The sequence below is a fragment of the Bos mutus genome, chromosome X, assembly GCF_027580195.1.
Source record: "Bos mutus isolate GX-2022 chromosome X, NWIPB_WYAK_1.1, whole genome shotgun sequence".
NCBI classification, from domain to species: domain Eukaryota; kingdom Metazoa; phylum Chordata; class Mammalia; order Artiodactyla; family Bovidae; genus Bos; species Bos mutus.
In genome coordinates, this window is record NC_091646.1 from 65,124,814 (window position 1) to 65,139,172 (window position 14,359).

General features: G+C 34.3%; 1 protein-coding gene across 1 annotated transcript in view; it reads left to right on the forward strand.

Annotated features, from left to right (window-relative positions):
* LOC102280173 (fibronectin type III domain containing protein 3C1-like) overlaps positions 1–14,359 on the forward strand; it is a 64,757-nt gene that overhangs the window by 42,244 nt on the left and 8,154 nt on the right. Inside the window, exons 22-24 of the mRNA XM_070366587.1 lie at positions 6,199–6,473; positions 7,104–7,316; positions 7,763–7,929. Coding sequence (XP_070222688.1) covers positions 6,199–6,473; positions 7,104–7,316; positions 7,763–7,929 — 655 coding nt within the window. The remainder of the gene's footprint in view (positions 1–6,198; positions 6,474–7,103; positions 7,317–7,762; positions 7,930–14,359) is intronic.

Genomic DNA, 14,359 nt, shown 5'->3' on the forward strand with positions numbered 1-14,359 from the left:
TAAAATGGTAATGGGTTAAAAACAGGGATAAATATAGTAGAATACCCTTCCTCTCATAGGTTCTTAAAATATATTTGATGTTTGAAGCAAAAATTATAACACCATCTGTTGTGGTGCTCAATAAACAAGTAGGAAATACTTGAGAAAATCATATTTTTTTAATGAGGAAGGTAGAGGTACCTAAGTTGAAGTAATGTTTCTGGGCCTCACTCAAAGTGGTAAAACATTAATACCCACAGACTTTAATAACTTACATATGTACATTTTAATACCTGGGAAACTACTAAGAAAACTTTATAGAGTAACATACACAAAAATAGTGTAAATAAGTGAAATCAAATTAGTTTTCCAAAAAGTATTCAAGTTATCCCATACAAAGGTAAGACATTAGCCAAGGAACTTGTGACTTGAACTCCAGAAATGCTCAGGGAGGAGGGAAGTGGTCTGTTAACCAGGCTTCAGTTTCACAGTTCCATATCCCCACTCCTTGCCATTAAAAAATCTGCTGAGGCCAGAGACACAGTGAGCTGTGACACACACTGTCACACAGTGACATAGGGGGAGGTGTCCCTTGAGGAATTAGGTCATCACCTGCCAAGTAAGAAATAGAGGAAAGAGAAACAGAAGTAACAAACAGGAAAATTAAAGGCAGACTTAAGCTCTAGCATACTAATTATTAACTTTAATGTAAAACAGCCTAATTATACTTATTAAAAGCAGAAATGGCATAATGACTCAAAAAAATCACAGGCCAATATTCTGTCTATAAGAAACTTACTTCAAATACAATAACATAAGAAAGTTGGAAGTAAAAGGGAAAAAGATATATCATGTAAACATTAATAAAACAAAAAAGCAGGCGTGATTACACGTATATAGATAATGAAGACTTCAAAACAAAGGAATTACTGGAGACCAAAAGATACATTAGTAATGCTAAAAGGATCAATGCACCAAAGCACATAAGCATCCTAAACGTGTATGTATCGAGCAACAGAGCCTTAAAATATATGAAGCACAAAGTGATAACCAGAAAGGAGAAATTAGGCAAATACACACTTACAATAGGGAACTTCAACACCCCTCTCAGCAACTGATAAAACTACTAAGTAGAAAATGACCAAGGATAGTGAACAACTGAACAACACAATCAACCAACAGGATCTAATAGACATATTTAGCACACCACCCAACATCAGATTACATACTCTTTTCAAGTATCCATAGCACATTCCCCAAAATAGGCCATATCCTGAGCCATAACAATGTAAAATAATTGAAATCATACAAAGTGTGTGTTCTGACAATAATGAAATCAAACTAGAACTCAGCAACAGAAAAATAACAGGAATGTCACTGAAAACAGGCAGAAGTTAAACAATACACTTCTAAATAATCCATTTACCAAAGAGGAAATATCAGAATAAAAAATTTAATACATAGAATTGAATGAAAGTGAAAATACAGCATACCAAAATAGGTGGGATGCACCTAAAGCAGTGCCAACAGAGAAATTTATAACATTATACACTTATCTTGCAAAAGAAAAAAAGAGACTCAAATCAGTAATCTAAATTCCTACCTTAATTAGTAGACAGAAGAGTAAAATGAACCAAAAGCAAGCAGAAGGAAGGAAACGATCAGAAGTCAATGAAATAAAAAACAGGAGAACAATAGAGAAAAGTCAATGAAACAAAAAGTTGGTTTTTGAAAAAAAAATCAATAAAATTGATAAACCACTTGCAAGACAAAGATAAAAAGAACAGATACAAATCACTAAAAGAACAAAACATCGGATATCACTACAGATTTGTCAGTCATTAAAAGCATAATTAGGGATGACTGAGCAACTTTACACTCATAAGTGCAACAACACAGAAAAAATGGACCAATTTCTTGAAAACCACAATCTGCTAAAACTGAGCCAAGATGAAATGGACCATGTGAATACCCCTATAGGTTGTCATCAAAGAAATATTCATAAATAAAGAGGCCCTGGAAAAGAAATCTGCAGGCCCAGATGGTTCCACTGGAGAATTCCACAAAGCATGTAAAGAAAAATTAACATTAATTTTAAATCTCTTACAGAAAATGGAAAATGAGAGAGCTCCCACTTCATTTTATGAGGACAGTATTACCCCAAAACCAAAATCAAAGATAATACAAAAAAAAAAAAAAGAAATCTGCAAATAGATTATTAATAGATTGTTAATTTATAAACACATTTTTTAGAAAAAAACCTTTAACAAAATGTTGGCATTTCAAATCTGACATTGTATAAAAGGAATTATATACCTTGACCAAGTGGAATTTATGCCAGGTATGCAAGCCTGGTTCAAAATTGGTAAATCAACTGACGTGATGTACTATACAAACAAGTTGAAGAAGAAAAAATCATATGATCACATCAATTGACCAAAAATATGTTTGACAAAATCCAACAACCATTCATGCTTTTTTTAAATCTCAAAATTAGGAATGGATGGGGGCTTCCTCAACTTGATAAAGGCCATCTACAAAAAACCTATAACTAACATCATATTTAATGGTGAAAGGTGATTACCCCAAGACTAAGAACAAGACAAAGATAATCTCACCACTCTTACTCAACATAAAACCAGGAATTTTCAGACACTGAAATAAGGTGAGTAAAGAAAATAAAAGGCATATATGCTATAAAGGAATAAATAAAACCATCACATTCTGCAAATAACATGTTTATCTACACAGACCATACCAAGGAAAGTACCAAAAAAAACTCATAGAACCAATACGTGAAGTAAGCAACATCTTCATGACACAAGATCAACACCTCCAAATCAATCACATTTCTATATACTAACAACAAATATGTAAAAACAGACATTTAAAGCACAATAACATTTACAATAACTCTAGAGAAAATGAAACATGTAGGTATAATTCCAACAAAACATGTACTGTACATATGTGCTGAACTTTACAAAATGCTGATTAATCAAAGACCCAAAGAACTAGAGAGACATATTGTGATAAAAAATTGGAATACATGACATTGTAACGATGTTTAATGTTTAATTTCCCCAAAATGATTTATAAGTTTAATATAAATCCTATCAAAATCTAAGCAAAATTACTGATAGATACATACAATCTCATTCTAAAATTTATGTGGAAATTCACAGCATCTAAAATAGATCACTCAATCTTGAAAAACAAAACTAAGGCGGAAGAAACCACTCTATCTAATGTTAAAAACTTACTGTGGATATAGTAATAAAGACAGTGTAGTATTAGTGAAGGGACAGACACATAAGTCAATGGAACAGAATAGAGAACCGAGAAATCAACCTACACAAATATGCCCAACTGATTCTTGGCAAGATGTGAATAAGTTAAGGATGCCCTTTTCAAAAAATTATGAATATATAGCCAAAAAACAAAAATCTCTCACCTTATATTTATAAAAACTAACTCAAAATGGACCATAGAAAACTGAAAATTAAAACATAAAACTTTTAGAAAAAATTACAGGAGGATATCTTTAGGATTTCCTGAAGCTAGGAAAAGAGTTCTCAAACTTGGTATCAAAAGCACAAACCATAAAATGAAAATTTGATAAATTTGAGCTCCTTAAACTTAAAAACTTACTCTGCATAATCCCCTGTGGAGAAGATAATAAAGCTATGCTACAGGCTCGGAGAGAATCTTTACAAAACACATATCCGACAAAGGAGTAATATCTAGAATATATAAAGAACTCTCAAACCTCAACAGTTTTAAACCCAAACAACCTAGTTAGAAAATATAGTTCACAGAAAAGAACATACAGATGGTAAATAAGCACATGAAAAGATTTTCAACATCATTAGCCATTAGAGAAATGCATGATGAGATATCATGACCCACCTATCAGAATGGCTAAAATAAAAAATAGTAAAATAAATAAATAAAAATAATGATAACACCAAATGCTGGCAAAGACATGGAGAAACTGAATTACTCATACATTTCTGATGGGAATTACATCCACTCTGTAAAAGAGTAAGGCAGTTTCTTACAAAACTAAACATACACTTAACTATATTGCAACACTCTTGGGCACTTAGACAAATAAAAATATATATCCACAACAAAAACCTGTACATGGATGTTCATAGAACTTTTATTTGTAAGGACAAAAAATTAGAAACAGATCAGATGTCCTTCAACAAGTAAATGATTAAAGTAACTGTACTACATCCATACCATGGCTAACTATTTGAAAATAAAAGGAATCAAACTATTGATGCACACAACAGCTTTTATGGATCACAGAATTATGCTGACTAAAAAATACCTATCTGAAAAATTCACATACTGCTTTATTCTGTTTACATTTTTGTAAATAATGTTTTTGAAAAAACATAATTATATTTATGAAGAACAAATTACTGGTTGTTAAGGCTTAGAAAAAAGGGGGAGGGAGAAAAGATCATTGAGGCTATAAAAGGGTAAATTGTGATGGAGCTTCTATCTTAACTGGGTTGAGGATTACATGAAGCTACACATGTGATAAAATGTCATAGAAATAAATATACACACAAATAAGCACATGTAAAATTGGTGAAATCTGAGTAACATCGATGGAATGTATTAATGTTAATTTCCTGATTATAATATTGTACTATAGTTATGCAAAATATTACCTTTGGGGAAAGTGGCTGAAGGATACACTAGAATCTATAATGATTTCAAAATAAAAAATTTTACAAAGTCGATGAAACTTGAATAGATGTGGATTTTGGGCTACCACCAACAGAGATAGAAACTACAAGTTAAAGAAAAGGAAGAAAGTTTGATGACACCGCCCTTATGGCAGAAAGTGAAGAGGAACTAAAAAGACTCTTGATGAAAGTGAAAGAGGAGAGTGAAAAAGTTGGCTTAAAGCTCAACATTCATAAAACGAAGATCATGGCATCTGGTCCCATCACTTAATGGGAAATAGATGGGGAAACAGTGGAAACAGTGTCAGACTTTATTTTGGGGGGCTCCAAAATCACTGCAGATGGTGACTGCAGCCATGAAATTAAAAGACGCTTACTCCTTGGAAGGAGGGTTATGACCAACCTACAAAGCATATTCAAAAGCAGAGACATTACTTTGCCAACAAAGGTCCATCTAGTCAAGGCTATGGTTTTCCCAGTGGTCATGTATGGATGTGAGAGTTGGACTGTGAAGAAGGCTGAGCGTCAAAGAATTGATGCTTTTGAACTGTGGTGTTGGAGAAGACTCTTGAGAGTTCCTTGGACTGCAAGGAGATCCAACCAGTCCATTCTGAAGGAGATCAGCCCTGGGATTTCTTTGGAAGGGATGATGCTAAAGCTGAAACTCCAGTACTTTGGCCACCTCATGCGAAGAATTGATTCATTGGAAAAGACTCTGATGCTGGGAGGGATTGGGGGCAAGGAGGAGAAGGGGACGACAGAGGATGAGATCGCTGGATGGCATCACCAACTCGATGGACGTGAGTTTGAGTGAACTCCAGGAGTTAGTGATGGACAGGGAGGCCTGGCATGCTGCAATTCATGGGATCACAGAGAGTCGGACACGACTGAGCGACTGAACTGAACTGAACTTGACGGGATAAATGAGTTTGGTTTGGGTATATTTTTCCTGAACTGTCCATATTAGCTCTCTTCATTTACCTTCCCAGTTTTAGACTCTTCACTTTCTTAAATATGCAACCTACAGATTTCCGTGTATATGTCAGCATCTTAGAACCATATTGTTTCATATTGCAATATATAAATGTATAAAATCAATGTTACACATCTTAAACTTACACAATGTTATGTGTCAATTATATCTAAAATTTTTATTCCATATTGTTAGAATTGGAGTTTAAGAAAGTTTATTTTGTGAATTTGTATATACAAAGAAATGAGAAAACTAATCACATGTGACTCCCATTCCCAATGTTCTTTCTGCTTCCTCTTAAGAGAGATCCATAAAAATTGTAAAGAAGGGCAAGAGGGCATGCATTCTTGCAAATGTGATGTCACTCAGGCAAGGCCTGGTTTCTTGGGTATGAAAAGATCTCACATGTGAAAATAAAGCCACAAGCAAAATCCAAACCACATACACACAAAAAAAAACAAAATTTGTTTCTATGCAACAAAATGGTTTATGTACAAAAGCAAAGTAATAATGAATCTCTAACAGAATATACTTTTTCAGGCTGTAAATATAGTTGGAGTTGGAATGTTTGGAGAAACTGGCATAGTAACCACACCAGCAACTGTACCGGCAGTAGTAACAGTGTTACAAGAATTTGAAAACAAAGTTCCTGCCAAATTGGCATCATCTTGCATCGCTATTCAGTGGGAGGAACCAGATTGCCATGGTTCTGCAATCACCGGCTATAACATTGAATATGGAGACAGAAAAATTTTGACTGTTAATAGAGTAACAGAATGTCTTCTGGAAAATCTACAGCCTGATACCACATACAGGTAAGTTGCTTATATCTTACTTGCTACTGCTAAGTCACTTCAGTCGTATTCGACTCTGTGCGACCCCATAGACGGCAGCCCACCAGGCTCCTCCATCCCTGGGATTCTCCAGGCAAGAACACTGGAGTGGGTTGCCATTTCCTTCTCCAATGCATGAAAGTGAAAAGTGAAAGTGAAGTTGCTCAGTCTTGTCTGACTCGTAGCGATCCCATGAACTGCAGCCTACCAGGCTCCTCCATCCATGGGATTTTCCAGGCAAGAGTACTGGAGTGGGGTGCCACTGCCTTCTCCGTATATCTTACTTAGGTAGATGGAAAGCTTTTTGAGACTTTTGAGCAGTTTTACATTTGTAGGTTTATACAATCTACATAGCATTTTCTTTGAAACAGATTTCTATTGTTTTAGAAAAATTGGGCATTACTAAGAGTCAGTTTCTCCTCCTCATTAAGAATTGTCAATAGTGACTGTGCAAATTCAAGATTTTTGTTTCAGAAATTTGTCTCTAACAATTAGTATAATATAATAGTTAATATCCTACATAGAGTTACTAGGGGGTTAACTTAAATGTAGCAATGTATTTTCTTTTCTAAATCTAAATTAATACAGTTTATTTTTTTTTCTCACAACTAGAATCAGAATTCAAGCTATCAATCATTATGGACTAAGCCCTTTCAGCCAATCAATAAGAACCAAAACCAAGCCACTGCCACCTGAGCCTCCACGACTTGACTGTGTGGTCTATGGGCACCAGAGCCTCAAACTGAAATGGGGTAACTCTTCAAGCAAAAGATTACTTTCTAACCTTACAAGCTATAATTTATTAATGGGAGATCGATCTGACAGGTAAACTATTTTTTACTATTTAGCATGTATCATAATAAAAATATTTAAAATTTTCCTATTTTAATTCATAATCCAAAGTGGTTTCAATGAACTAATAAAATTTAAAGCATCCCATTAACATGCTAGCAATACTTTCTTAAATTCTTACTGATAATTCAGCTCTCTATTTTTGCCTCTTTCAAAACATTTCTTCCCTTATACAACAGATATCAATACTATGGAATATAGAGTTACCAAAGAAATATGAAAGCCTGCACCTTCACATTGTGATATTTACAATTTGATTTTTTTTTCTTTAGTGTTTTACCTTTATGGCTTCAAGATTATTTATTTAGGGCTTATTGTAATTTTAAAAACAGTTTTAAGTCAGTCATATAGAGTTATTTGTACCTGTGGGCCAGTTGATTAATAATATTGCTTCCTTTCATCTCGATTCCCATTTCCAGATTTTCTATTATTTATCATGGACCTTGTCAAAGTCACAAGGTACAAAGATTGAGTGAACATACACAATATAAATTTAAAATCCAAGCATGTAATGAAGCTGGTGAGGGGCCACTGTCTGGTATCTATACTTTCACTACAACCAAAACCCCACCAGCCACACTTAAAGGTAAGTATTATAAGCCATGATAATGAAGACTATGTTAATTTGAGTTCCAGTAGCTCATATATAAAATTTCACAGTAAGGTTTATTTTAAATATTCAAAAATAGAACACCAAAATTATTTAATTATGGATTAAAAGGGCAAGATAAAATTTAATGATGTCCCAGAATCATGATTTTTTATGTTTTAATTTTATTGGAGTATAGTTGATTTTTAAAATGTTGTGTTAGTTTCAGGTGTAAAGCAAAGTGATTCAGCTATACATATATATATATATATATACACACATATATATATATATATATATATCCACTCATATATATAGTGGATATATATATCCACTATACATATATCCACTCTTTTTTTAGATTCTTTTCTCATATAGGTTATGCCAGAAAACTGAGTAGAGTTCCCTGTGCTATTCAGCAGATCCTTTTTGGGTATCTATCTTATATTTAGTAGTGTGTGTGTATTCATTGCAAGTTCCTGATTTATCCCTTCCCCCCATGTTTTCCCTTTGGTAGCCATAAGCCTGCTTTCCATATCTGTAAGTCTGTTTCTGTTTTTGAAATAAATTCATTTGTCTTTTATAGATTAAATTGCACATATGAGTGATATTATAGAATATTTGTCTTTCTCTTTCTGACTTAACTTCACCTAGCATGACAGTCTCTAGGTCCATTCATGTTGCTGCAAATGGCATTATTTTATTCTTTTTATGACTGAATGAGCTTCCTTGGTGGCTCAGTGTCAAAGAACACACCTGCCAGTGCAGGAGATGCAGGTTCAATCCCTGGGTCAGGAAGATCCTGTGGCGAAGGAAGAGAAGGAAATGGCAACCCACTCCAGTATTCTTGCCTGGGAAATTCCATGGACACAAAAGCCTGGCAGGCCACACTCCATGGGGTCACAAAAGAGTTGGACACAACTCTTAGTGACTAAACAACAACAAACAATACTCCACTGTATATATGTACTACATCTTTATCCATTCCTCTGTCGATGGCCTTTTATGTTGCTTCCATGCCCTGGCTACTGTAAATAGCACTGATATGAATATTGGGGTGCATGTATCTTTTCAAATTATGGTTTCCTCCAGATATATGCCCAGGAGTGGGATTTCTGGAACATATGGTAGCTGTATTTTTAGTTTTTAAAGGAACCTCCATACTATTCTCCATAGTGGATGTACCAATTTACATCCCCACCAACAGTGTAGGAGGGTTCCCTTTTCTCCACACTCTATCCAACATTTGTTTGTACACTTTTTGATGATGGCCATTCTGACTGATGTGACATGATACTTCATTGTAATTTTGATTTGTATTTCTCTAACAAATAGTGATGTTGAACATCTTTTCATGTGCTTTTTGATCATCTGTATGTCCTCTTTAGAGAAATGTGTATTTAGATATTCTGCCCATTTTTTTTTATTGGGTTGTTTTTTGGAAATTGAGCTGCATGAGCTGCTCGTATATTTTGGAGATTAATTCCTTGTTGGATGCTTTGTTTGCAAATATTTTCTCCCATTCTGTGGGTAGTCTTTTCATATTGTTTATGGTTTCCTTTGCTATGCAAAATCTTTTGAGTTTAATGAGGTCCCATTTGCTTATTTTTGATTCTCATTATTATAGGAGATGGATTGAAAAAGATATTGCTGCCATTCGCATCCAAGAGGTTCTGCCTATATTTTCCTCTAAGAGTTTTATAATATCTAGTCTTATATTTAGATCTTCAATCCATTTTGAGTTTATTTTTGTGTATAGTATTAGAGAATTTCTAATTTCATTCTTTTACATGCAACTGTTCAGTTTTCCCAACACCACTTATTGAAGAGACTGTCTTTTCTCCATTATATATTCTTGTCTCCTTTGTCATAGATTAGGTGACCACAGGATTATGGGTTTATCTCTGGACTTTCTATCCTGTTCCATTGATCTATATTTGTTTTTGTGCCTGTATGATACTATTTTGATTACTGTTGCTTTGTAGCATAATCTGAAGTCAGGGAGCCTGATTCTTCCAGCTCTATTTTTCTTTCTCAAGCTTGCTTTGGCTATTCAGGGTCTTTTATATTTCCATATAAATTGTAAATTTTTTTCTTCTAATTCTGTGGAAAATGCTATTTTAATTTGATCGAGGCTGCATTGAATTTGTAAATTACTTTGGGTAGTATAGTCATTTTCATAATATTGATTCTTCAAATCCAAGAGTGTAGTATATTTCTGCATCTGTTTTTGTAATCTTTGATTTTTTTTCAAACCAAAATTTGATTTTTTGATTTTATAGTTTTCAGAGTACAGGTTTTTTGTCTCCTTAAGTGGGTATTTGATTCTTTTTGTTGCAAGAGTGAATGGGATTGCTTCCTTAATTTATCTTTCTGATTTTTCATTGTTAGTGTGTAGAAATACAAGAGATTTCTGTGTATTAATTTTGGGGGTTTTTTTGTCTTTGGGAATTTTTTTACTCAGCATAATTCTTTGAAAAGTCATTCAGCTGGGTGTGTATATAGCAGTAGTTTGTTTCTTTTTGCAGCTGAGCAGTATTCCATGATATAGAATAGCCACAATTTTTTTAAACACTCACCCAAAGAAAGATACCTGGTTGTTTCCAGTTATTAGCTATTATAAATAAAGCTTCTATAAGTATTCATTTATAGGTTTTTGTCTGAGCACAAGTTTTCATTTCTCTGGGATAAATGCCTAGGAATGCAATTGCTGGAAGTTGCGTATTTAATTTTTTAAGAAACTGCCAAATTGTTTTCAAGGAGGCTGTGCCAATTTATTATACATCCCCACCAGCGATGTATGAGCAAGCCAGTCTCTACACTTTCTCATCAGCATTTGGGATTGTCATTATTTTTTATTTAGTCATCCTGATAAGTGTGTATTGGTATTCAATTGTGATTTTAATTTGCCATTCCCTCATGGCTAATGATGTTGAACATATTTTCATGTGCTTATTTACCATCTGGCTATCTTCTTGGGTGATATGTCTTCACAATTTCTCCCATTTTCCAATTGGATTTTTTGTTTACTATTGAGTTTTGAGAGCATTTACATTCTAGATATTAGTCCTTTTTTGGATATGTGGCTTGATAATATCTTCTCTCACTTTGTAGTTTTTCATTCTCTTCACAGGGTCTTTTGCTAAGCAAAAGACTTTAATTTTGATGAAGTTGTTTTCCTTTATTGTGTTTTTGGTGTCAAGTCTAAATTCTTTGCCAAACTCTAAATCCGGAAGAATTTTTCCCACGGTGTTTTGTTTTCTTTTTTTCCTAAAGGTTTCATAGGTATAGGTTATACATTTAAATCCATGAGCTGTTTTGAGTAAATTTTCTTTTTTTTTTTCAATGTATTTTAAATGTATTTATTTTAATTGGAGACTAATTACAATATTGTAGTGGTTTTTGCCATTCATTGACATGAATCAGCCATAGGTATACATGTGTTCCCCATCCTGAACCCCCTTCCCACCTCCCTCCCCATCCCATCCCTCTGGGTCATCCCAGTGCACCAGCCCTGAGCACCCGGTCTCATGCATCAAATCTGGACTAGCGAACTGTTTCACATATGATAATATGCATGTTTCAATGCTATTCTCTAAGACCATCCCACACTCGCCTTCTCCCACAGAGTCCAAAAGACGGTTCTATACATCTGTGTCTCTTTTGCTATCTCGCATTTAGGGTTATTGTTACCATCTTTCTAAATTCCATATATATGCGTTAGTATACTGTATTGGTGTTTTTCTTTCTGGCTTACTTCACTCTGTATAATAGTTTCCAGTTTCATCCATCTCATTAGAACTGATTCAAATGTATTCTTTTTAATGGCTGAGTAATATTCCATTGTGTATATGTACCACAGCTTTCTTACCCATTCATCTGCTGATGGACATCTAGGTTGCTTATAGGCTATTATAAACTGTGTGTGTGTGTGTGTGTGTGTGTGTGTGTATATATATATATATATATATATATATACACGCTATTATAAACAGTGCTGCCATGAACATTGGGGTACACATGTCTCTTTCAGTTCTGGTTTCCTCAGTGTGTATGCCCAGCAGTGGGATTTCTGGGTCCTATGGCAGTTCTATTTCCAGTTTTTTTTTAAGGAATCTCCACACTGTTCTCCATAGTGGCTGTACTAGTTTGCATTCCCACCAAAAGTGTAAGAGGGTTCCCTTTTCTCCACACCCTCTACAGCATTTATTGCTTGTAGATTTTTGGATAGTAGCCATTCTGACCAGTGTGAGATGGTACCTCATTGTGGTTTTGATTTGCATTTCTCTGATAATGAGTGATGTTGAGCATCTTTTCATGTGTTTGTTAGCCATCTGTATGTCTTCTTTGAAGAAATGTCTGTTTAGTTCTTTGGCCCATTTTTTGATTGGATCGTTTATTTTTCTGGAATTGAGCTGCAGGAGTTTTTTGTATATTTTTGAGATTAATTCTTTGTCAGTTGCTTTGTTTGCTATTATTTTCTCCCATTTTAAAGGCTGTCTTTTCACTTTGCTTATAGTTTCCTTTGTTGTGCAGAAGCTTTTAAGTTTAATTAGGTCCCATGTGTTTATTTTTGCTTTTATTTCCAATATTCTGGGAGGTGAGACATAGAGGATCCTGCTGTGATTTATGTCAGAGAGTGTTTTGCCTATGTTCTCCTCTAGGAGTTTTATAGTTTCTGGTCTTACGTTTAGATCTTTAATCCATTTTGAGTTTTTTGTATGTGTGTATGGTGGTAGAAAGTGTTCTAGTTTCATTCTTTTACAAGTGGTTGACCAGTTTTCCCAGAACCACTTGTTAAAGAGATTGTCTTTTCTCCATTGTATATTTTTGCCTCCTTTGTCAAAGATAAGGTGACTATAGGTGCATGGATTTATCTCTAGGCTTTCTATTTTGTTCCGTTGATCTATCTTTCTGTCTTTGTGCCAGTACCATACTGTCTTGATGACTGTAGCTTTGTAGTAGAGCCTGAAGTCAGGCAGGTTGATTCCTCCAGTTCCATTCTTCTTTCTCAAGATTGCTTGGCTATTTGAGGCTTTTTGTATTTCCATACAAATTGTAAAATTATTTGTTCTAGTTCTGTGAAAACTACTGTTGGTAGCTTGATAGGGATTGCATTGAATCTATAGATTGCTTTGGGTAGTATACTCATTTTCACTATATTGATTCTTCCAATCCATGAACATGGCATATTTCTCCATCTATTTGTGTCATATTTTATTTCTTTCATCAGTGTTTTATAGTTTTCTATATATAAGTCTTTTATTTCTTAAGGTAGATTTATTCCTAAGTATTTTATTCTTTTCGTTGCAATTATGAATGGAATTGTTTCCTTAATTTCTCTTTCTGTTTCCTTGTTGTTAGTGTATAGGATTGCAAGGGATTTCTGTGTGTTGATTTTATATCCTGCAAATTCACTGTATTCATTGATTAGCTCTAGTAATTTTCTGGTGGAGTCTTTAGGGTTTTCTATGTAGAGGATCATGTCATCTGCAAACAGTGAGAGTTTTACTTCTTCTTTTCCAATCTGGATTCCTTTAATTTCTCTTTCTGCTCTGATTGCTATGGCTAAAACCTCCAAAACTATGTTGAATAGTAGTGGTGAGAGTGGGCACCCTTGTCTTGTTCCTGACTTTAGGGGAAATGCTTTCAAATTTTCACCATTGAGGATAATGTTTGCTGTGGGTTTGTCATATATAGCTTTTATTATGTTGAGGCATGTTCCTTCTGTTTCTGCTTTCTGGAGGGTTTTTATCATAAATGGATGTTGAATTTTGTCAAAGGCTTTCTCTGCACCTATTGAGATAATCATATGGTTTTTATCTTTCAATTTGTTAATGTGGTGTATTACATTGATTGTTTTGCAGATATTGAAGAATCTTTGCATTCCTGGGATAAAGCCCACTTGGTCATGATGTATGATCTTTTCAATGTGTTGTTGGATTCTATTTACTAGAATTTTGTTAACGATTTTTGCATCTATGTTCATCAGTGATATTGGCCTGTAGTTTTCTTTTTTTGTGGCATCTTTGTCTGGTTTTGGTATTAGGGTAATGATGGCCTCATAGAATGAATTTGGATGTTTACCTTCCTCTGCAATTTTCTGGAAGAGTTTGAGTAAGATAGGTGTTAGCTCTTCTCTAAATTTGTGGTAGAATTCAGCTGTGAAGCTGTCTGGTCCTGGGCTTTTGTTTGCTGGAAGATTTCTGATTACAGTTTCAATTTCCATCCTTGTGATAGGTCTGTTATGGTCTATTTCTTCCTGGTTCAGTTTTGGAAAGTTGTACTTTTCTGGAATTTGTCCATTTCTTCCAAGTTGTCCATTTTATTGGCATATAGTTGCTGATAATAGTCTCTTATGATCCTTTGTATTTCCATGTTGTCTGTTGTAATTTCTCCATTTTCATTTCTAATTTTGTTGATTTGA